The following is a 23155-nucleotide window of genomic DNA, read 5'->3' on the forward strand; positions in this document are numbered from 1 at the left end:
CATATGAATTTTAGGATTCATTTTTCTACTTCCATGAAGAATGTCATCGGGATTCTGATTGGGATTGCATTGAATCTGTAGATTTATTTGGGTAGTGTGGACATTTTAACTATGCTTATTCTTCCAATCCATGTGCATGGAGTCTCTTTCCAACTCTTTATGTCATTATCAATTTCTTTCAGTAATGTCTTACAGTTTTCATTGTATAAGTCCTTCAACTCCTTGGATAAATTTATTCCTAGGTACTTTATTCTTTTAGTTGTGATTGGAAATGGAATTGTATTCTTAAGTTCTTTTTCTGTAAGTTCATTATTAGAGTATAGAAAAGCAACTGATTTTTGTAAGTTGATTTTGTACGCTGCAACTTTACTGTAGTTGTTAATAATTTCTATTAGTTTTCTGATGGATTCTTTGGGGTTTTCTATATATAAGATCATGTCTCTGCAAACAGTGAGAGTTTCACTCTTCACTCCCTATTTGGATTCCTTTTATTCCTTTCTCTTGCCTAATTGCTCTGGCCAAAACCTCCAGTACTATGTTGAATAAGAGTGGTGATAGTGGGCATCCTTGTCTTGTTCCTGTTCTCATGGGGCTGGCATTCAGTTTTTGCTCATTGAGTATGATGTTGGCTGTAGGTTTGTTATATGCTGCCTTTATTATGTTGAGGTAGTTTCCTTCTATTCCCATTTTTTTAAGAGTTTTTATCATAATTGGCTCTTGGATCTTGTCAAATGCTTTCTCTGCATCTGTGGAAATGGTCATGTGGTTTTTATTCCTCAATTTGTTGATGCGGTGTATCACACTGATTGATTTGCAGATGGTGAAACATCCCTGTGTCCCTGGTATAAATCCATCTTGATTGTGATGTATGATCCTTTTGATGTATTTCTGAATTCAAGTTGCCAAAATTTTGTTGAGGATTTTTGCATCTATGTTCATCAGTGATATTGGCCTGTAGTTTTCTTTTTTTGTGTTGTCCTTGTCAGGCTTTGGTATCAGAGTGATATTGGCCTCATCGAACGTGTTAGGAAGTGTACTATCTTCCCTAGTTTTTTGGAATAGCTTGAGAAGGATAGGTATTAAATCTTCTCTAAAAGTTTAGTAGAATTCCCCAGGGAAGCCATCAGGTCCTGGGGTTTTATTCTTTGGGATGCTTTTGATTATTGTTTCAATCTCTTTCCTTTTGATTGGTCTATTCACATTGCCTGTTTCTTCTTGATTCAGCTTCGGGAGGTTGTAAGAGTCTAAGAATTTATCCATTTCCCTGTAGATTATCCATTTTGTTGACATATAGTTTTTCATAGTATTCCCTTATAATCTGTTGTATTTCTATGGCATCTGTTGTTATTTCTCCTCTTTCATTTCTAATTTTTGTTTATCCAAGCTTTCTTTGTAAGCCTAGCTAGGAGTTTGTCAATTTTATTCATCTTCTCAAACAACCAACTCTTTTTTTTCACTGATCCTTTCTACTGCCTTTGGTGTTTCAATAGCATTTATTTATGCTCTGATTTTTTATTATTTCTCTCCTTCTGCTGACTTTGGGCTTTGTATGTTCTTCTTTTTCTAATTCAGTTAGATGTAATTTGAGATGGCTTATTTGGGAATTTTCTTGTTTGTTAAGGTGTGCCTGTATTGTGATGAATTTCCCTCTTAACACAGCTTTTGCTGCATCCCAAAAGAGTTGATATGGTATGTTATCATTTTCATTTGTCTACAGATATTTTTGATTTCTCCTTTAATTTCTTCTATGATCCATTGGTTGTTCAATAGCATGTTGTTTAGTCTCCACATCTTTGTCCCTTTCTCAGTTTTTTTTCTTGTAATTAATTTCTAGCTTTATAGCATTGTGATTCGAAAAGATGCTTGCTTTTATTTCAATTTTCTTAAATTTATTGAGGCTTGTTTTGTTTCCCAACATATGTTCTATCCTTGATAATGTTGCATGCACACTTGAGAAGAACGTGTATTCTGCTGTTTTGGGATGGAATGTTCTATATATGTCTATTAAGTGCAAGTGGTTTAGCTTTCATTTAATTCCACTGTTTCCTTATTGATTTTCTGTCTGGATGATCTATCCATTGATGTGTGTGGAGTGTTGAAGTCTCCTACTATTATTGTGGTATTATTAATATCTTCTTTTAGGTTTGTTAATAGTTGCTTTATGTACTTTGGTGTTCCTGTGTTGGGTGCATATATAAGTGTTATTTCTTCTTGATGGAGTGTCCCCTTGATCATTTTATACTGCCCCTCTTTGTTTCTCTTTACCTGTCTTATCTTGAAGTCTACTCTGTCAGATATAAGCATGGCAATACCTGCTTTCTTTTGTTTGCCATTAGCTTGGAGTATTGTCTTCCATCCTTTCACTCTGAGCCTGTGTTTGTCATTGGAGCTGAGATGTAGTTCCTGGAGGCAGCATTATTGTTGGGTGTTGTTCTTTAATCCATCTTGCCATTCTGTGTCTGTTTCTTGGAGAATTCAATTTGTTTACATTTAGGGTGATTATTGATGTATGAGGGCTTAATGCTGTCATTTTATCACTCGTTTTCCAGTTTTCCTACATTTCCTTTGTTTCTTGTCATCTGTGTTTTGGTCTACCCATTGAATTATGCAGTTTTTCATGATGTGTTTCTTTGTTTTCTCCTTATTTATTATTTGTATATGTGTTCTGCTTTTTTGTTTAGTGTTTACCTTGAGGTTTATATTCAGAAGCTTGTGTATAAGATAGTCCATTTTCTGATGGCCTCTTATTTCTTTAGTCTAAATTGATTCAATCCCCTTCCTTCTCCCCTCCTAAGTTGTTTTTCTCACATCTTATTCCATCTTGTGTTGTGAGTTTGTGGTTAAAATGACAGGCTTATCTTTGTTTTTGGTGTTTTCCTTCCCTTTAGCTTAATGCTATACTTGAGTATTCACTATCCTATTCTGATTCTGTCTACCTATCTAACTCCTTATTTGTGTTTTGTGTCTCCCTTTTTTTTTTTTCAGGTATGAGGGCCTTTGTGAAGATTTCTTGTAGGGGGAGATCTTGTGGCTACAACGTCCCTTAGCTTTTGTTTGTCTGGGAAAGTTTTTATTTTTCCATTATATCTGAAGGATGTTTTCTGCAGGATAGACTATTCTGGGCTGAAAATTTTTGTCTTTTAAAGATCTGAATATGTCCTTCCATTCTCTCCTAGCTTATAATGTTTCTGCAGAGAAATCCACTGAAAGTCTGATGGGGGTTCCTTTGTAGGTTATTTTCTTCTGTTTTGCTGCCCTGAGTATTCTTTCTTTGTCATTCATTTTTGCCAGTTTTACTACTATCTGCCTTGCAATAGGTCTTTTTACATCGACCTATCTAGGAGATCTGGAAGCCTCTTCCACACAGATTTCCCTCTCTTTCCCTAGGTTTGGGAAGTTCTCTGCTATTATTTCTTTGAACACTTTTTCTGCTCCATTCTCCTTCTCTCCTCCTTCTGTAATACCTATAATTCTTATGTTGCATTTCCTAATTGAGTAGGATATTTCTTGGAGACTTTCTTCATTTCTTTTTAGTCTTAGTTCTCTCTCCTCTTCTGTCTGGACCAGTTCAACATATCTATCTTCAATTATGCTGATACACTCCTCTATGATGTCCACTCGAGCATTCAGGGAATCTGTATTTTGTTTTATCTCTTCCATTGTGTTTTTCATCTCTAATATTTCTGATTGATTCTTCTTTATAGTTTCAATCTCTTTTGTGAAGTAGCTCCTGAACTCATTGAATTGTTTCTATACATTCTCTTTTACCTCATTGAGTGTTTTGATGATAGCTATTTTGAATTCATTGTCATTTAAATTACATATCTCTGTGTCCTCAGGACTGAATTCTGGGTACTTGTTGTTTTCTCTCTGGTCTGAAGATTTGATGTAATGTTTGATATTGTTAGAGGAAGTGGGTTGAATCTTACATATTCTGATATTATTTGTTTGCAGTTACCACCTATCACCACTGAGTGGGTGTCGAGAGCCACACATTCTGAGCCCTCCGCCTTCAGCTGAGATCCCAGGCAGTTGAGCGGGTGTGGGGTGGGTGGGGGTAGAGGTGCTTTCTCCTGTGTGCTCTCCAGGCTTTCTCATTCTGCTCTTACTATCTGGTCTCCTGGGGTGTTGCCTTGATGAGGGCACCCCCCAAAAAGCTCTCAACCCAGTAGAGGTCTTCCCTCTAGGCTGCACAGGCCCTTGGTTGTCCTTGATGTTGTCATGAATGAATGTCCCCTCCCCAGTTCTTTCCCTCATGGAGCCACCCATGGTTGTGGATCTCACTCTTTAGGGGAGGGAGTGAGGATCTCTCTTACCCCATTCCAGCTCCTCTGAGGGGGAGCTCCAGCCTCTCTGCCCTCCATTGTATGGCTGTGTGTCTCTCTGATGTTTCTGTGTTGTTTTTGGATGTCCTCTTTTGGAATATAGACGCCCCTTTTCATTGTATGTTGGAGAGGAGAGAGTCCCAGGCAAGTTCACTCTACCATCATGCTGATGTCACCAAGAAATTGTATTTTGAAATCATTATATTTTGAACTAAGTCAGTGGCAGCAGGAATGGAGAAGAGGGAATGGACTCAAGGGAATAGACTCAGATGTTTAAGAAATAGAATTGGCAACATATGAAGACTGATTGGATATGACAGAAGTGAATGGTGGTCCAATTTTATAAGAAGTGTAGACATTATGGGAGGAGATAATGAGTTGACATGGATATGCTAAATTTGAGCTGTCTGTAGAGCATCCTTGAGTAATTGTTTCATAAATAGTTGGAAATATGGGACTGGTAATATAGAGTGATACCTGTCTTAGAGTATTTGGGAATAAATAGCACATGAATATTAGATTTAAAAAAAAAATAACAAGGGGTTAGATCCCACAGAGAGAGAAAGGGAAAATGAGAAAAGCTTAGCTAGGGCAAATACCTCAAGATATCAGTATGGGGGATGAGAATTGGCCACCTCAAAATGTGTCCTTTTTAAGAGAAAAAGACTCTGAAAGAAACTTTGACTCTCCTCCTGTCTAAAAGAATTTAACATAGAAGGTCTGTTCCAGGAAGGAGCTAATGCCATAAGATAACTATAATGTAATGTAAAACAGGTGTGATAGACAGATAGGTACTAGCGAGCCCATTTTTATCACAGTTCTGTCTCTTGGATCACACTATCTATACGTGACCCAGCAAACACTAGTTAATCAAACATTTGCATTTCTATCTCCATGTAAATTGCCTTCCTCCTCTTTGAAGTCCCAAAGACTACCCCTAACATCCTCTTTTGTCTTTAGCTGAAGATGGTATTTAATGTGGTGGCTTCACTCACTCTGGCAAATTACTCAGCTTTCCTGGGTTTCTCCCACGTATACATGTTATTGAACTTTGTTTTATTTTCTCCTATTATTCTGTTTCATGTCAGTTTAATTCTTAGATCAGCAGGAAGGACCTAGAGGGTAGAGGATTTATCTTTCTCCTCTATACCAACATGAAAAGGGCTGTCAAGAAACAGGAGTCTATGATCCTCCTTTTAAAGAGACTTTGTGAGAAGACTAAGGAGTTAAGTAAGGCAAGCTTTTCAAGAATATCAGAGTGTTCAAAAGTGTTATATGCAAATGAAGAAGTCCAATAAGATAAAGTTTAAAATTGCCATTTGGATTTGGCAACTAGGACACTGTTATAGTGACCTTGGTGTAGTGAAGGGGCAAAAGGGGACACTGCAGTAAATGGAAGGTAGATCTTCTTAACTGGAACACGCTTTTGTTTTAGTGTGTCCCTAACTGGAATAGGATATACAAAATTTGGCCTATTAACAGAGTTTGGTCATCTGGGCTTGGTAATACTGAATTTGAAGAGAATTTAAGACTCCTAGAAACAATTTTGAAAGGAGAGGTGAGAGTAAGAGACAGAAATAGGAAGAGGAGAGAGAAGCTAACACAATGGTTTGAGGCTGTGGCGTTAAGTTGATTAAACTGCTGTGGAATAAAACATACACATATTTAGTCTTTGATCTGAGTTTCTGGCACAGAGTTTCTAAAACTTTTGTAATTTTCTGAGTGATAGGAGCTTCTTTTGTTACTTATAATGAGCCACTTTGTAATGCACTTGAGTCTATGCTAACATGGTGACTCAAGGTGGGGCCACTAGATAATTTTAGGATTGGGGCTTGGAACCATAAAGACCAAGCACAGGATTAAAGGGTAGGAACTCTCAGCCCCACCCTCTGAGTCCCAAGTAAGAAAGGAGTTTACTAAGGAAAAGCAAAAGGATTGCTGAGTAGCTAAGGGACATTTAAATTGGGAAACTATGCATTTGTATGGCAGTAATTTGCACTTTTCTCAGAATCCTTTAGCTTCATGTAATAGCCTACATTCATGGATGGCTTGTTTGAAGTAAGAAGCTTTGGGAATAGAAAGAATAGCATTTGGAGCTAAGTCTACAGTGATAATGAAATAAATTAAATCTTGAGTTTGGTAAAGTCCAGCCCCTACTGGCAGAAATGATTCTTATCTATTTTCACAGATTTTTCAACTTTAATATTACTGGTTCCTATTTTGGTTTTGCTGATATGATTATGCTATCCAGGAGAGCAATATGATTAATGATTTCTTTTGTTCCTTCTCCTTAGCCAGAATGCACTGCTATGACATTGATAGAACTCCACAAAATTGGCCTCAAAGGAATAGGTATGTCATTCCTTGTACTGCTGATGCCTTCTTTCTCCCTTTAAGGATGGAGAATATCCTGAAAATACGGCTTCAGCAAAGCATAAATGATGCTCAGATCTGGCCATCCAGGAGTGCAGAGAAAGTAAAAAAGTGCTCCTCTTCTGTTGGTGACCTTCCATAATGATTGCTGTGTAATTTCTTGCTAATGTTGAACAGAAGATATTGATTATGGTTATTTTTGTGGATTTAATTAAGAGATCCAGGAGAAAGAGATTCACGCACAAAGAGCTGAAAATCCTGACTCCTATAGCAGTTGGGTGGAGCAAAACAGTGAGAAGGATGCAGTATATGTACATTAGCCTACACTGTGTAAATGACAAGTGCTGTTTTGAACTGGAAATTGCATGTATGTCCAGAGGGACTATTAATATTTGGCTGACTTTTGTAATTATAAGTTGTCTAGTGTTGCCAGAACTTCTCATTTACTGCAGAAAGTCTGGGCTTTTGTGTGCAATCTTACGATTTGTAAATGTTGGATTGAGAATGATGTGAGTCAAATAAATATACTGGTTTTGTCTCCCTATAGTCAGATTATACAGCCACTGGGTCTGATAAACATTTAATAATAAATATTTCTATAATGTTTGTATTATGCAGAAAACAAACAAACAACAAACTAAAAATTCAAGCCCCAAATGTACATTAAAAGGCAATGAGCCTCTTCAGGATAAGAATAAGTGGGCTCTACAGACCTGAGTTTTAGTCTCAAGTCTATCCCTGAGAAGACGTGTGGACTTAAGTAAGTCACTTAATTGTTCAAGGTCTCATTTTTCCTACTTTTGCCATTAAGATTTTGAACAATATTCTCTCTGAGGACTCTTTCAACTTTAACATTCTGTTTTAAGGTAAAAGTGATAATATTAAAGCAAAGATATAAAGCAATCAGCAAAGCATCAATTTCTTTGAAAAATATCCTGTTTATTAGTGTCTCTGGCAATGCAGATATTCCTCAATTTTATATATGGATTCTATATTTTATTTTTTGCTGTATATAGAATCTATACATAAATATAAATACCATATAGAATAATATATTATTTACATTGTAGATATATCAGATTTATATATATATACAAATTTAAATAAAATTGGAGTTGATAGAATGGAGAAGTAACCCAGAATTGTTCAATATGGCAGAGTGGAGTGATTTCAGAGAGCAAACATTTGCTGCAGAACATTCTCAAAAGCAAGAATTACGACATTTAAAGTATATATAAGGGGTCGCCCCCATGGCTGAGTGGTTAAGTCTGTGCGCTCCGCTTCGGCTGCCCCAGGTTTTCCCGGTTTGGATCCTGGGCACAGACGTGGCACCGCTCATCAAGCCATGCTGAGGGAGCATCCCACATGCCAAAATTACAAGGACCCACAACTAAAAATATACAACTATGTACCAGGGGGCTTTGGGGAGAAAAAGGAAAAATACAATCTTTAAAAGTATATATAAATATATTTATGTTCATCATTATTGCTATTGGTAAAATGTCAACTACCAGAATTATCAATGCAAAAATTGTAAAGAACATTACATGATTATTATTAACCTAACTTAGTTAATAACAAATGTCTACTACACTGCAACTATGTTAACAGGTACAAAACATTTAGGAAGTTAAAACAATTAAATCCAATGTTTTAATGGTTAACTAAACACTTCTCATTGTTAACATTTCCCATGTGTGACATTATTGCAATACAAATTGAAAATAGATCGGTATAAACGCATATCTGTAATGTTTATGTACGTGGTTTTTCGGGGAGTGCCAACATTAGAATCTCAACAAACTGTTGGGGCCCAGAGCAGACCACCTCAAAATATCCTACAATAGCATATTGATTATTTTGAATGAAAGTTACTTGAGAAGCAAAAAGGGCTTTCTGACCCTCCTGTCTGTGTTCCCCCTGAAAGCAGGAAATAAGTCTCCCATGGGAAAGGAACTCTCCCTGCATCCTCATCACCAGAGCTAGGGGATTCAGGGCCAAGAAGACTGTGTCAACAAATAGTGCTAATTTGCTACCTCAAGCCTAAAATCTACTTAAATTCCTCACTACTTATGCATCCCAATCTTAAGTTTCTTTGTCCTGTCAATTTTTCACAAATTCATGTTTCTTTGTGTAAAAGATATATATTGCCTGCTTTCTTCACTCTCCAAGCATCACTTCTTTATGCTCTCCAATACATGTGTATTAAACTGGGTTCTTCTCGTGTTAATCTGGTCTTGTGTCAATTTTACTATCAGTCCAGCCAAGAACACAAGAAGGGAAGAAAGGGAATTTTCCCCACCCCAACGAACCAACAAAAAAGTTAACATAAGAACTGTATGGAGCACATGTTAGGTGTTCAAAGATACTTTATTAAATTTCTATTAACTAAGCTTCTGTAAAAAAAAAAATTGAATAGTCACATCATACTTACCTTTACAGCTTCTTCCACCTTCTTTTACTTCAAATCCATCCTCACAGTAACATCTCGTACTATTTCTGATCATTGCACATTTATACTGACAGTTCAACTGCTGACAACTGGGTAACAGTTCTGTAGAGAAAAAACAAACAAGATATTACCTCTATATAACTGTGCACACATGTATACTGTATAAATCTAAATATTGGTAATATTTACTCAGTGCATAACCCTGATAATATAGTTTTGAATCATCTCCTTGAAAATTTCTGTGATTGGTCTAAAGAACAACGAATATCTATTCCCTCTAAAGTATGTTGGTTTGCATTTGTTTGAAGTATTGTTACAAAAATTTCAGATCCATCTGTTCAGTCTTTCCATTTTTAGTTTATTATGTATGTTCAAAGTCACAAATCCTTTCAAATTCTGGTAAATTAAATTATACCAAAAGGAAAAATGTCAACTCAGTGGTTGATTTCACCATTTATACCTTCCTGACACATCAATTGATTTTCTATCTTTTGAGGGCTTGCTTTGATTTACCAATCTATGTGTAACCTTCATAGCAATCAATATGAATAGATTCCATTTCAATAATTTATCTTTCATTGGTGGCAAAATATTAGACAAATACTGGACATAATATATATCATTATATCTGACTCTTTCAGAGAAAATACATCATTGAAGCAAAAGTTAGCAAACCCTCAGAGCAAATTAGGATTCAATATGATAAATGCATGAAACAGAGATGAAGTGACAGGAGCATATTCATTGCACAAATAATTTCTAACAGGAATAAGATTTACTAAGCTACAAAAATATATGGATAGAAAGCGTGACTGATTTTGCTGTCTGAAAATAGGGGTATTAATGGATTGCAACAATCTCTTTTTTTCCCCCAGGAGGAAAAATAAGGGTTTTGAAGATTAAAGTTAAATGATTCATAATATGTTGATATTTGCCACAAGTTTAGCTGGTGCTTCAGAAAAATTGTAAATTGCAATAAAAATATAGAAGTTGAATGTGGAAAAGAACAGCTAGACATTCCAAAGTTAAAATCTGATATTTTACTAAAAATTTAATTATCTATAGTATTTCCTTAACCCAATTACTTTTCAACTCTTTCATGCAACTAGTTCATGCATCTTCTCTTCTTAAAACTTCAAATCTCCTTCCTAATGATCACTCACATATGATGATGTTGCTTCCTACTTCCCTGAGAAAACTGAAGCAATCAAAACATTTTCTACACATCCATGCTTCACATTTAGCCACTTCTGCATATTTTTATCTTAGTTGCTTTTCAGACTGAGTTGAACTCATAATCAAAGACCTAACCCCAATTCTTGGGCACAAATCCCATGCCCTCTCACCTACTCAAGGACATCAGTTCAGCTATTCTGTACTTCTTCTCATAATCATATTTTGAAATTTATATTAGATCAAACTAGAGCACCTGTCTCTTTTTGTCAATTAAGTTTTATTGGAACACAGTCATGCCCATTCATTTATATATTGCCTATGGCTGCTTTCACCTATGAAGGCATAGTCTACTAGTTGCCTCAGAGACCTATGGCCCACAAAACCTAAAATATTTATGATAGCCCTTTATAGAAAGTTTTCTGATCCTCGTACTAGCTCATTCTCAACATCAAACAAGCTCTTATTTTTTCACAACTTAAAAACAAAAAACCTTGACTTCACTACCCCTACTAGTCACCATTCCCAATTCCTCTGTTCCTCTTTATAACAAAAATTAAAAAATAATAGTGGTTAAGTTCTCCTGCTCCACCTCAGCAGCCTGTGGTTTGTGGGTTCAGATCCTTGGCGTGGAACTACACACCACTCATGAAGCCACGCTGTGGCAGCATCCCTCCCACATACAAAATAGAGGAAGACAGGCACAGATGTTAGCTCATTGACAATCTTCCTCAAGCAAAAAAGAGAAAGACTGTCAATGGATGTTAGCTCAGGGCCCATCTTCCTCACCAAAAAAAGAAAAGAGAAGAAAAGAAAACAATAATTCATACCCACTGTCTCTTCTCCTGCTTCTATTTCAAACCCACTCTGCGAGCTTTCACCTCCATTGCTCCACACAACTGCTCACATGAAGGTCCCCAACAACCTCAGTGTTGATAAGTACAATGGTCTTTTCTCCATCCTCATTTTACTTGACCTATCAGCAGCATCTGACACAGTTAACTACTACTTCCTGATACATATTCATCACTTTGTTTCCAGGGCTCCACACTCTTGCTTTTCATCCTATTTCACAGCCTTCTTTGCATGGTTCCTCTTCTTCTTGTCAACCTCCTAAGGATGGAGTGCCCCAGGGCAGAAACTGTGGTCTCTTTCTCTTGTCCATCAATATGCTACTGGTGAAAACATCAAGTGTCATGGCTTCCCCTCTGACTGGAGCATAACTGCAGTGCAGTAACTTGAAAGCTGGCTGTGCCTTCTTCTACTTCTAATTTGCACTGTCCTGATTACAATCAATACTTTATATTAAATTGCTTTGTCTTTGAAATACTTGGAACAATTTCTATTTTCCTGAAATAAATTCAGCCAATATACAAACCAACTATATCTGATTTGTAAGTTTGGATTTTAAGTCAATGTTAATTATATGCTAATATAAATGTTAACATTTATATAATGTACAAAGACCAGCAATTTGGTCTGTAAAAATAGGTTATTAATAACAAATATGGAATAAATGGTTCTTTTGAAATTATGTCATTTTTGCTTTGTATTATGGTAGTTATTTACATTTTGGTTTCCCCCACCAGTATCTATAACTACAAATTATAAACCTTATATATATAATTCTTAAAAATTCAATCTCTTTGGGAACCCACAATAGTCAATCTTGCAGATATCATTGTAATTTACATTTTACAGATGAAGAAACTGATAGTTAACAACTAACCCAAGATTATATAGCAAATATGTGATGGAGATGGCATTCAAAGCAAAGTCAATCTGACTACAAAGTCTGTGCTCTTCATAATAAGATTCTCAGGGTGGCCCTGTGGCCGAGAGGTTAAGTTCAGGCACTCCGCTTCGGCAGCCCAGGGTTTCACTGCTTCGGATCCTGGGCACGGACATGGCACTCCTCCTCAGGCCACACTGAGGCGGTGTCCAACATGCCACAACTAGAAGGACCCACAACTAAAATATACAACTATGTCCTGGGGGGATTTGGGGAGAAAAAGAAAAAAAAAAAAAAGGATTGGCAACAGCTGTTAGCTCAGGTTCCAATCTTTAAAAAAAGTAGTAAGATTCTCTAATTCCCATTGTACAATCTGGCAATGGTTCAAACACAGCTGATCCTTTTATTTATTTGTTTGTCATTCTAGGCTTAGTAGTGTGCTATAGATAGAGGAAATGTTTCATAATTTTTATAGGATGAATAAATCAATAAATCAATAGCTTAACTCTAAGATGAGGAGTAACACTCTCAGATGTCATTTCTTGTCCATTAAACTAAATTAGGTCCTAAAGATAGTTCATTTACATCTTCAAGTTAGGTAATTGAATTGTCACATCTTGTTTGATTATGGTGGAATCAGTCCAAAATTGCCTTGAATATATATGTTACTTTAGTTCAACCTTGATTGAGCACCTAGTCAATGCTAAGCACTCTGCTGGGGTTCTATAGAAGCAAAATTGCTTTAGACAAATTAAGAAAGTACAACATGAGTGTGGAAGTGGGTGAGATTAGGTAGGAGGGACAAAACATGAACAACAGCTATAATTCATAGCAGAAAAACACATATGCTAAATAAAAACGCAAGTGGTATGAGCTGGAAAGAGAAAGATTCATTCAGAGAGTGGCAATGGGGGTAGGATCTGAAAAATAGTAGTGAAAGAAGTTTAATTTAATTTGAAATTTAAAAGATAAGAAGAGTTCAGTAGACAAAATTTATGAGAGTGCATTCCAGATAAAGCAGACAATAAGAGAAAATAAATAAAAAGATGAAAGCATACAAGAAATACAGACAATGATAAATAACCCTGTGTGGCTAAATCATGTGGTAGGGAATGGGGCTGGAATTGTTGTTTGGGGCCAGATTGAAGCGGATTAATTTTTATATTAAGTAGAATTTCCTGTTTCAATGACGGGAGTCATTGCTAGTTATTGAGGACAGAAGAGATATACTCTGACTTGTATAGTTTGAAAGTACCTAATAGCAGGGAGAAAGATGAACGAAAGATAGTGAAGGAAGAAAAGCTATCTAAAAGTCTAGAAATGGCCAAAGCATAAATTACGACTATGAATATTAGGTGAATGGATGGCCAAAAACTTGGTGAAAGGATAATGACACTGAGTCAATAGCACCAATAAAATGAATTAAGATTAACTGTGGACTGGAAGTTTGGGGGAAAACATTAAGTTTGCCTTTGATTGTTTAAATGTTGACAAGATAATGGCTGGAAGGAGTTGAGAATTTGATTTTATCGAAGAAGAGAAATCTGGACTTGAGATGTAGGTTTGGAAGTCACAAACATACAGTCAGCAACTGAAGCCCAAAGAGGAAAGAATCATTCTTTATAAAGAATATTTATAATACAAATAAAATCAGAGAAATTTTACATGTAAATGGCAAGCAGAAGAAGAGGTGTTAACACAGAAAATTGAGAAATAATCAAATATACAGATGGAGAACCAGGAAACCTTCACAAAACCAAGGGAAGAAGAACAGTTCATGGAAGTAAGCAGAGCAATAAATGTTAAATTCTTAGAGAAATGTACTTGGATGAAGTCTAAATAATGCACTGGGTTTCCTAACAGGATCAATTTAGACCTTCAAAAAAAATTTCCTTGGAACACAGAGGATAGAGATAAATGTGGTAAGGGTTTGGGACAGAAAGAGGACATAGGAAAGGTTTCTCATAGAAAAGACTTAAATATGTTGTAGGATAAAGAAAACGAAAGTAGGGGTATGACCTAATTTGTTTGGTCTGTACTCTAAGGCAGGCATATTAACTCAGCGCTTTAAATGTATTGTTTTTCCATTTAATCTCTGTAACCCAAATCCTTCTTTTCCCTGTCTCAATCCACAATAGAAAATCCACAGACTATTGAGTCCATCTTTCAGCTCTCTCTAAACTTGAAACACCTGGAGTATGATGAAGCAATGGATACTGAAAAGAATTACTAACAAGAGGGTAGTGATAGGGAGAAACAGAGAAAATGGGGAAAAAATAAGTGTGAAAGACGAGATCTCACACATGGTTTTGAGCATTAAGTGGGAGTCTGGTGGTTGGAAATAGCAAAACAGACAAGGATGACTTACCTTTCAGTTTATTGTACTTATTCTATATGAGAATGTGTGGATGTGCAAAGAGATGACAGTGAAATGATTAAACAGTATATGATATCAAGTGAAATGGTAAATATTGATTCTTCCAATAGATCATGAAGAACTATGAAGAACCAACAATATGAAAAACTAAACTTTACAATTTGGCTTGACTGTGTGAGAGCAATACTAATTATTGTAATATTGCTATTTGAACTGCTTGCCATTTATGCTTAATTACATGTGATGCTATAATGATTATGTACATAATTAAAAGTGCATCAGATTAATTTTGTTAGAAAGCTTATTTAACTAGAACGAAAATTTCGTACTTGAATTATCAGTCTTCCTAGAGTGCATTTCATGAAGCATGGTCATTGGTTCATGCAACATTATCATTAGTTTGGATCTTAGACTGAAGTAGGAAGACCATTAGTTTCTAAGGAGATATAATATGCAAAGCAGACTGTCTATATGTAAACATGGTATCTGATCTATATTCCTCAGCATTATTGCTACTGGCTCTTAATTAATATCAGCCCTGATATGGGTTCCTCTACAGTGAACCCAGCATATATGGGGTTAAAACCAAAAGCAAACATTCCCAGTTCCTGCTTCTTAGTTACACTCATATGTAAATGTTTGTTTCTTTAACCTCTGACTCCATGAGATTTCCAGCCAAACAGAAATTACAAATGTTAAAGCCCAGATGGCCTCAAGCTGGGCTCCTACTAAAGTTGTGGCTATCATAGGATCTTGAAGTTCTTTTACAGAGAAACTAATATCTAGAGAATATCAAGAAGACAAAACTTCCCAGGCCCAACTCTTTGGCTTTCTGAGGCCAGAGTCTACCTTCCACCACAGAGATAAACAGCTAAGGACAGTCACATGAGAAACCCTTTGTCTCCTCTGCTGGAAGCAGCCCCAAACACAGGCCAATGGAAAAACACTGACCAAGAAAGCCACAGCTCCCCTCCTCTACCTAAAACCCCAAATAAAACACCTACCTGTTTCTTAATGGGGAGCTAGCCCTTAATGAGGCACTAGCCCTTGCTTTGGCCCCTCTGCCTGGCAAAGAAAGTAAAGCCTTTCCTCTTCACTCAAGACTCTGTTCTCATTATTTGGATTGGCATTGGATTGAGAGACTCAACTTTTGGTAACATTATCGTTAAAAAAAAAAGAGGATTTTTTTAAATTAAAGGAGAGGAGATATTATTTCAGGAATAAAATCTACTTCAATGGATGAATACTCTCCCAGTACAGACCAACTTCATTCTGTGATTTTTAAGAAATATTTTTATGCCCTTTTCAAAGTTGAATGGGAGAGGATTATCAAAACGTGAGTATATTTTCCCTATCAAATGCAAGTTCACAGTTTACAAGTAGTGGGTAGCTTTGAGGCATCTAACCTTCTAAGCCATTCTTTGACTTAGAAATAGATTCAAGAAACAGATTTCTGAATTTGTAGTATTAATAAAAAGAGGAATTCTAAAAGGATAGAACATTAATTACTACTAAATCTCATCTCTCTTTCACCACTTTTTTCTTTTTTCTGAGTGGTAGTAGGGTATTACGGTTAAAGCCTTGGACTCTGAGCCATGTTGGAGTAACTAAGCCCCAACCCTAATTTTACTAATTTTAGGCTATGTGAGTGTGGCAAAGAATACATAGCTAATGTTCACCAATCCTGTTTCCTCTGCCTGGGCAAATAAAAAGATGACCTTTCCCCGTTGACATGCAGTTATGTTGGAGCCATATATGTGGCTTCTAGGCAATGTAGTATATGCAAAATTAGTGTGTACCATTTCCTGACTTAGCCCCTAAAGCATTCTGACAATTTTCCACTCTCTCTTCACTTGTCACTCCTCTCGATGCAAGGAATCCAGCAGAAGACTCATAGGACCTTGGGATGTTAGAGGCCCAAAATGGAGGGAGCCTGAAACAGCACATGGGAAGCATCCACTGATGACCCAGTTGGACGATGATGTGAGTAAAATTTTGGATTTTTGTTGCATTAAACCTCTGAGATACCAGGGTTGTTTGTTATGTAATACCATAGTGATGGGCAAATGATTTAAACTCTCCACACATGTTTTTCCTTATCTCTAAAAGGAGGATAATAGAAACTACCTCATAGGGTTATTGTGAGGTTTAAATGAGGTAAGTCATATAAAGTTCTTAAAATATTGCCTGACACAAAGTAATTCTTTTTATTATCATTATTTTTATCATCATTTTACCATTTAAGCTCAATCATTCATTCAATACCACAGAATATCTGTTGTCAATATTCTTGTCATCATCTATATGCTCTGAGCAATTTGGAGCTATGTTTCTTTTTTCCAGTAGAAGGGTTTTCTCTTTTGCTCTTTTATTTTTGGGTGTTACATGATCTAGTTCTAGTTTGGTCTCCAAATCACTTAAGTATCTTTTGTTGCCTTCTGGAGAAGATACATTTTTGGTAAATTCTCTTGAAATCTTTACCTGAATGCAAAGTCCCCAACATATAGAGAAACACTAAGTATAGGAAATGAAGATTTTTCTCTACTGGCTAACTTGTTTCTATGAAATATGAATATTACTCTCTGAAGCAATGTACATCCACATTTAAATTGCAACATAGCATGGGCAATTAACAATTCAGACAAGCAAATTTCACAAAATACTTATGCTATTCCGCATAGTCTGTAGGGATTGTTATGCTTTTTAAGAGCATTGGGATTTAGATCACATTTCCACAAATGTAATGCAAGTTTCTGATACAGGAAACATATATAAATAAATTTTGCTAAGCTGCCTCAAAGTAAAAACAAGACAGTAGAGAATGGCGATTAGAAGATGCTAACCAGATTCCAACAATTACGAATTATTACTGTTAGGAGGTTTCTTCCCTCGTTAGTTTTGCTTATATAAATATCTCTAAGCCAGAGGACCATTGTTTGCCATCTTGTTTGTGTAGCCATCAGATCATCCATGCTGTAGTCAATAGCATTATGCTGGCTGCCTTTATGACCCATAATCAAACAATTCACATTGATCGTGTATTGGACTTAGTGGCATAGGGAGAACACAGCTGTGCTATTTTATTCATGTGTCTCTAGGTTATGTTTCACCCTGGGAGGAAATTAGAACTTTTATAAACTCTTTAGAAATACAAAAAGATATAGGCACCTTTCCAAATACATAAGTTATCTGACACATTATTTTACAAAATAGGATAATGTTTCATTCTCAATTTTAGTAATCAAATTGCTCCTTGAAATTGGCTTATACAAAATTGCCTTTTAACCAACAACTATAATCATAGCAATGAGGAAAAAATTATTCTTTCCTTATATAGCACATTTAAAAAATAAATACTTCACTCACTTTTGGTACTTGGAGATTGAAAAGCTGATGCTGCTACTTACCATGCTAGACAGTCCCTCTTGTCAGCAGGACGTATGCTTGACATATTTAGAACGGTGATAATTTGTGTCACATCATTCATCCTCTCACCCCTGTTTCCTTGGCCTAGTAAAATGCAGTGTGAGCTGGCTTGCAGAGATTAGGCTACTGTTGATGACTGCTAACATGGATGTCTTCAGAATTCTTTGCTTAGTGCTAAACTACAGTCTTGGCCACAAATTTTCAGGGTGTTCTCATATGGAAAGATACACCATTAAGGCAATTCTTTTTGTTTATGGTTTTCTTGGTTCTATTTTTGTTATTATGGTATAATGATACATACAGTAAAATTCACTCTTTTTAGTGTATGAGTTTTGACAAATGCATATAGTTGTGTAGCCAATACTATCATCAAGATATAGAGGGGGCTGGCCAAGTGGCGCAGCGGTTAAGTACGCACATTCTGCTTCAGTGGCCCGGGGTTTGCCAGTTTGGATCCCAGGTGCAGACATGGCAACACTTGACAAACCATGCTGTGGTAGGCATCCCACATATAAAGTAGAGGAAGATGGGCATGGATGTGAGCTCAGGGCCAGTCTTCCTCAGTAAAAAGAGGAGGATTGGCAGCAGATGTTAGCTCAGGGCTAATCTTCCCTTCCCCGCCACCAAAAAAGATATAGAACAGGACCACTATCCTAAAATATTTTCCTGTGCCCTTTTGTCATTCATTTTCCCACTATCATTTTTCGCAATCACTGATCTGTTTTCTGTCTCAATAGTTTTGCTTCTTCCAGTATGTCATATAAATGGAATCATCCAGCCTGCAGCATCTTTACCTAGCATAATGTGTTTGAGAGTCATCAGCGTTATTTTATCAGTACTTCCTTCCTTTTTGTTGCTGAACAGTATTCCATTGGATGAATATACCTCAGTGTGTCTATCCATTTCACAAGTGACAGACATTTGAGTTATTTCTATTTTTGATTTATTATGGATAAAGTTGCTATAAACTTTCACATAAAAGTTTTGGGTAAATATAGGTTACCATTTCATTTGGATAAATCTGGGATTGCTGGCTTATATACTAAAAGGACATTTCACTTTATAAGAAACTATCAAACTGTTTTCCAAAGTGGTTATACCACTTTGCAGTCCCACCACCACTACATGAATCTTCTAACTACTTGGCCTTCTGCCTAGCACTTGTTATTATCAACTTTTTATTTTGATATTTTTTAACCATTTTAATAGGTATGTAATAGTACCTCATTGTGGTTTTAATTTGCATTTCCTAATGCCTCTTTTAATGTGCTTATTTGCCAATAATATGCTATCTTTGGTGGTGTCTGTTCAATCTTTTGCCCACTTTTTATTAGGTTGTCTATTTTCTTATTATTGTGGATACAAGTCCACTATGAGATATTTAATTTGTAAATATTTTCTCCCTGTCTGTAGCTTCTCTTTTCACTCTCTTATTAGTATTTTTCAAATAATAGTCTTTCAAAGACAAAATTCCTTGTTTTGATGAACTCAAATTTCTCAGTATTTTCTTTTTTGAATCATGCTTTTGGCGTCAAACTAAGAAATTCTTACCTAAGCCAATTTATGCTATATTTTCTTCTAGAAGTTTTATAGTTCTATATTTTTGGTCCATTTTGTGTTATTTTTCCTATATAGTATAAAATATGAATCAAGGCTGCTGCTTCTTTTTTTTTTGCATTAAATGTTAAACTGTTCCAGAACCATTTGTTGAGAAAACTAACCATTCTTTGTTGAAATACCTTTGCACCTTTGTTAAAAATCAACTGACTACATATTTGTGGGTGTATTGCTGTAGTCTATGTTTCATTAATCCACCTGTTTACCTGTTCTCCAATATCACACTGTTTTTATATAGTAAATCTTGAAATCTGGTAAGCACGCATTTTCATGCTTTGTTTTTGTTTTTCAAGATTGCTTTAGATATCCTAAGCCTTTATATTACCTCATAAATTTTAAAATCAGTTTGTCAGTTTCTATGAAATCTTACTGAGATTTTAATTAAAATTATGTTGAATCTATAGATTGGGGAAGATTGACATCTTAACACTATTGAGTCTCCTAACCCATAAATATGGTGTATCTCTACATTTATTTTTGGCTTTTGGAGGCTTTTTTAAAATGAGTTTCCAGCATACAGATCTTGCACATTATTGTTCAATTTATACCTAAGTATTTCATACTTTTTGTGCTATTATAAGTGTTGTTTGTTTTAATTTCTAATTGTATATCATATGCATTTAGAAATACAACTGTTTTTTATGTATTGACTTCATATTCTATGATCTTGCAAAACTCACAAAAAGACACAAGTTACAAATATCAGCAAGGAAAGAGAGGATATCACTACAGACCCTACAGCTTTAAAAAGATAATAGGAGGAAAGCATGAACAACCCTGTGCCATTAAATTTGACAACGTAGGTGAAATAGACAAATTCCTTCAAAGACAAAAACCACCAAAGCTTACTCAAGAAGAAATAAATAATCTGAATATTCCTATATCTATTAAAGAAATTGAATTTATAATTTAAAAACTTCCCACAAAGAAAACTCTAAGCCCATATGGCTTCACTAGAGATTCTGCCAAACACTTAGAGAAGAAATAGTACCAATTCCACACAAACATTTCTAGAAAAGAGAAGGGAAGGAAATATTTTCTAACTAATTGTATGAGGCCAGAATTACCCTAATTCCAAAATCACACAAATGCATTCAAGAAAATAAAACTACAGAACAACATTCCTTATGAACATAGATGTAAAATTCCTAACAATCCAAATCTAGCAATATACAAGAGAAAAATTTACCATGACTAGGTGAGGTTTATCATGGTAATACAAGGGTGACTTAGCATTTGAACATCAATTAATGCATGTCACCATATCAGTAGGCTAAAAGAGAAAGAATATAAAATCATTTCAATAGATTCCTAAAAAGCATTTACTAAAAAACAGTGCTCATCCATGATCAAAAACAAAAACAAAACTATTCTTAGCAACATACTAATAGAAGGGAATTTCTTCAACCTGACTGAATTATTTTGCCCCAAAATCAGGGACAAGGCATAACACGAGCAGAATAACTGCTCTTACCACTCATATTCAGTAATGTGCTGGAGGTCCTACCCAGTGCATTAAGATGAAAAAAAAAAAAAAGTTTAAGGCATACAAATTAGAGAGAATGAAAGAAATAAAACTATTTTCAAACACAATTGCCTACATAGAAAATTTTTTAAAAAATCCAACAAAAAGCCACCAGAACCAATAAGCAATTCTTTTAAAATCCTATTTAATAAATAGACATGACAAAGTTGTCACTTCATAATTTCCATTTTGCATATTAATATCCTATTAGGATTTACTACTCTTTCAAAAAGAAAAGAGCAAAATCTTCTATAATTTGGATGTACGATTATGAGATAGAAGTTGTAGGTGAATTATGTGGTTTGAAAAAATATTCTGAGGACTGAGTCTAGGGTTTATAACAAATTGTATACTTTTTATTATTTTTTTTAACTAATATACGTGTGTGTGTATGTATACTCAACACACATAGATCTCCCCATCCTTTTTGGTAGCTGTATTTTATTCCATTTTATGGATGATTAGTATTTTCATAAACCAATTTCCTGCTGAAACACATTTAGTTTGTATGGTAAACACATGTATAATTTAAAAATACTTTTACTCTATCTTCTACACTACAGAGTTGTTTCTAAGAAGCAGCTACTCAGCCAGCAACTCTAGGTTCTGCCTCTTCTCATCTGGTTAGGGCATCATAACTAGTTCTCACTGATGGAATGTGTGTGGACGTGATATATATCTCTTCTGCATCAGGAAGAATATTAGTGTGCATGTCTTCTCCACTCCCATGTTCTCTTATAACATAAAGACTCAAGTTACTGCCATGCTTTTGTGGGGGATCAGAATTAGCAGCCAACTCCAAATGTGTCTCTTTGGCTTGGTTGTTATTATTATTATTTTTTTATTTTTTTAAAGATTTTATTTTTTTCCTTTTTCTCCCCAAAGCCTCCTGGTACATAGTTGTATATTCTTCGTCGTGGGTCCTTCTAGTTGTGGCATGTGGGACGCTGCCTCAGCATGGCCTGATGAGCGGTGCCATGTCCATGCCCAGGATTCAAACCAACGAAACACTAGGCCACCTGCAGCGGAGTGCACGAACTTAACCACTGGGCCACGGGGTCAGCCCCTTGGTTGTTATTATTATTAATTAATTAATTAATTAATTTAAAGATTGGCACCTGAGCTAACAACTCTTGCCAATCTTTTTTTTTCTGCTTTTTCTCCCCAAAACACCCCAGTGCATAGATGTATATTTTAGTTGTGAGTCCTTCTAGTTGTGGTATGTGGGACGCTGCCTCAACATGGCCTAATGAGCGGTGCCATGTCTGCGCCCAGGATCTGAACCAGTGAAACCCTGGGCCACTGAAGCAGAGTGCATGAACTTAACCACTTGTCCATGGGGCTGGTCCCTTGATAATTTTTAAGGACAAAAGTCTCTGAAAGAAACTTTAATCTTCCCCCTAAGTGCTTAAAAGAATTTAAGATAGAAGGCCTGTTCTAGAAAGGAGCTAGTACCATAAGATAACTTAGTATGATATAAACCAGAGGTGGTAGACAGGAGGATCCTTGCTAAGGCCACTTTATCAAAGTTTTCTCTCAGGTCCCATTGTTTACAGATAGCTCAGCAAACATTGGTTTATCAAACATTTACTTTTCCATCTCCATATAAATTGCCTTCCTCCCCTTTAAAGTCCAAAATCACTACCTCCAACATCCTCCTTTATCTTTAGCTGAAGATGGAATTTAAAGTGGTGGCTTCTGCCATTTTGGCAAGTTACTCAGTTTTTCTGGATTTCTCCCATGTATACACATTATTAAACTTTGATTTTCTCCTGTTACTCTGTCTTACATCAATTTAATTCTTAGACCGGCCAGAAGGACCTAAAGGGTAGAGGAATAGTTCTTCTTCTCTTACATTTTTCATGCTGTTTTTTCATATATTTCTCTGTCTATACCATGAACACAACAACAACAAAAACCTGAGAGTGTACCACACCAATGTGAAGAGATTTTTCCATTTTATGCTATATCTGCAAGCTGAGGGTTTACTCAGAGAAAAAGTTCCAAGCATCCCAACTCATTGGTTAGCTCTAGATGAAAAACTGCTTATTTTGGGTCCCCAAATAAAATCATTTCTAGTAATTCAGCGAATTTAGGTTCTTCTTTCTTAAGAAACTTTTCATTGTAATGGCATTCAGAGTTCTAAAATTCAAAT

At 35.8% G+C, this 23155-nt stretch overlaps 1 protein-coding gene across 5 annotated transcripts in view; it reads right to left on the bottom strand.

Annotated features, from left to right (window-relative positions):
- Positions 1 to 23155, bottom strand: part of LRP1B (LDL receptor related protein 1B) — a 1812874-nt gene that overhangs the window by 996133 nt on the left and 793586 nt on the right. For all 5 annotated transcript variants that reach the window (XM_044768977.2, XM_070507612.1, XM_070507613.1 and 2 more), the window contains exon 4: positions 9133 to 9252. In XM_044768977.2, coding sequence (XP_044624912.2) covers positions 9133 to 9252 — 120 coding nt within the window. The remainder of the gene's footprint in view (positions 1 to 9132; positions 9253 to 23155) is intronic.

Source organism: Equus asinus, chromosome 4 (assembly GCF_041296235.1).
Source record: "Equus asinus isolate D_3611 breed Donkey chromosome 4, EquAss-T2T_v2, whole genome shotgun sequence".
Classification (NCBI taxonomy): domain Eukaryota; kingdom Metazoa; phylum Chordata; class Mammalia; order Perissodactyla; family Equidae; genus Equus; species Equus asinus.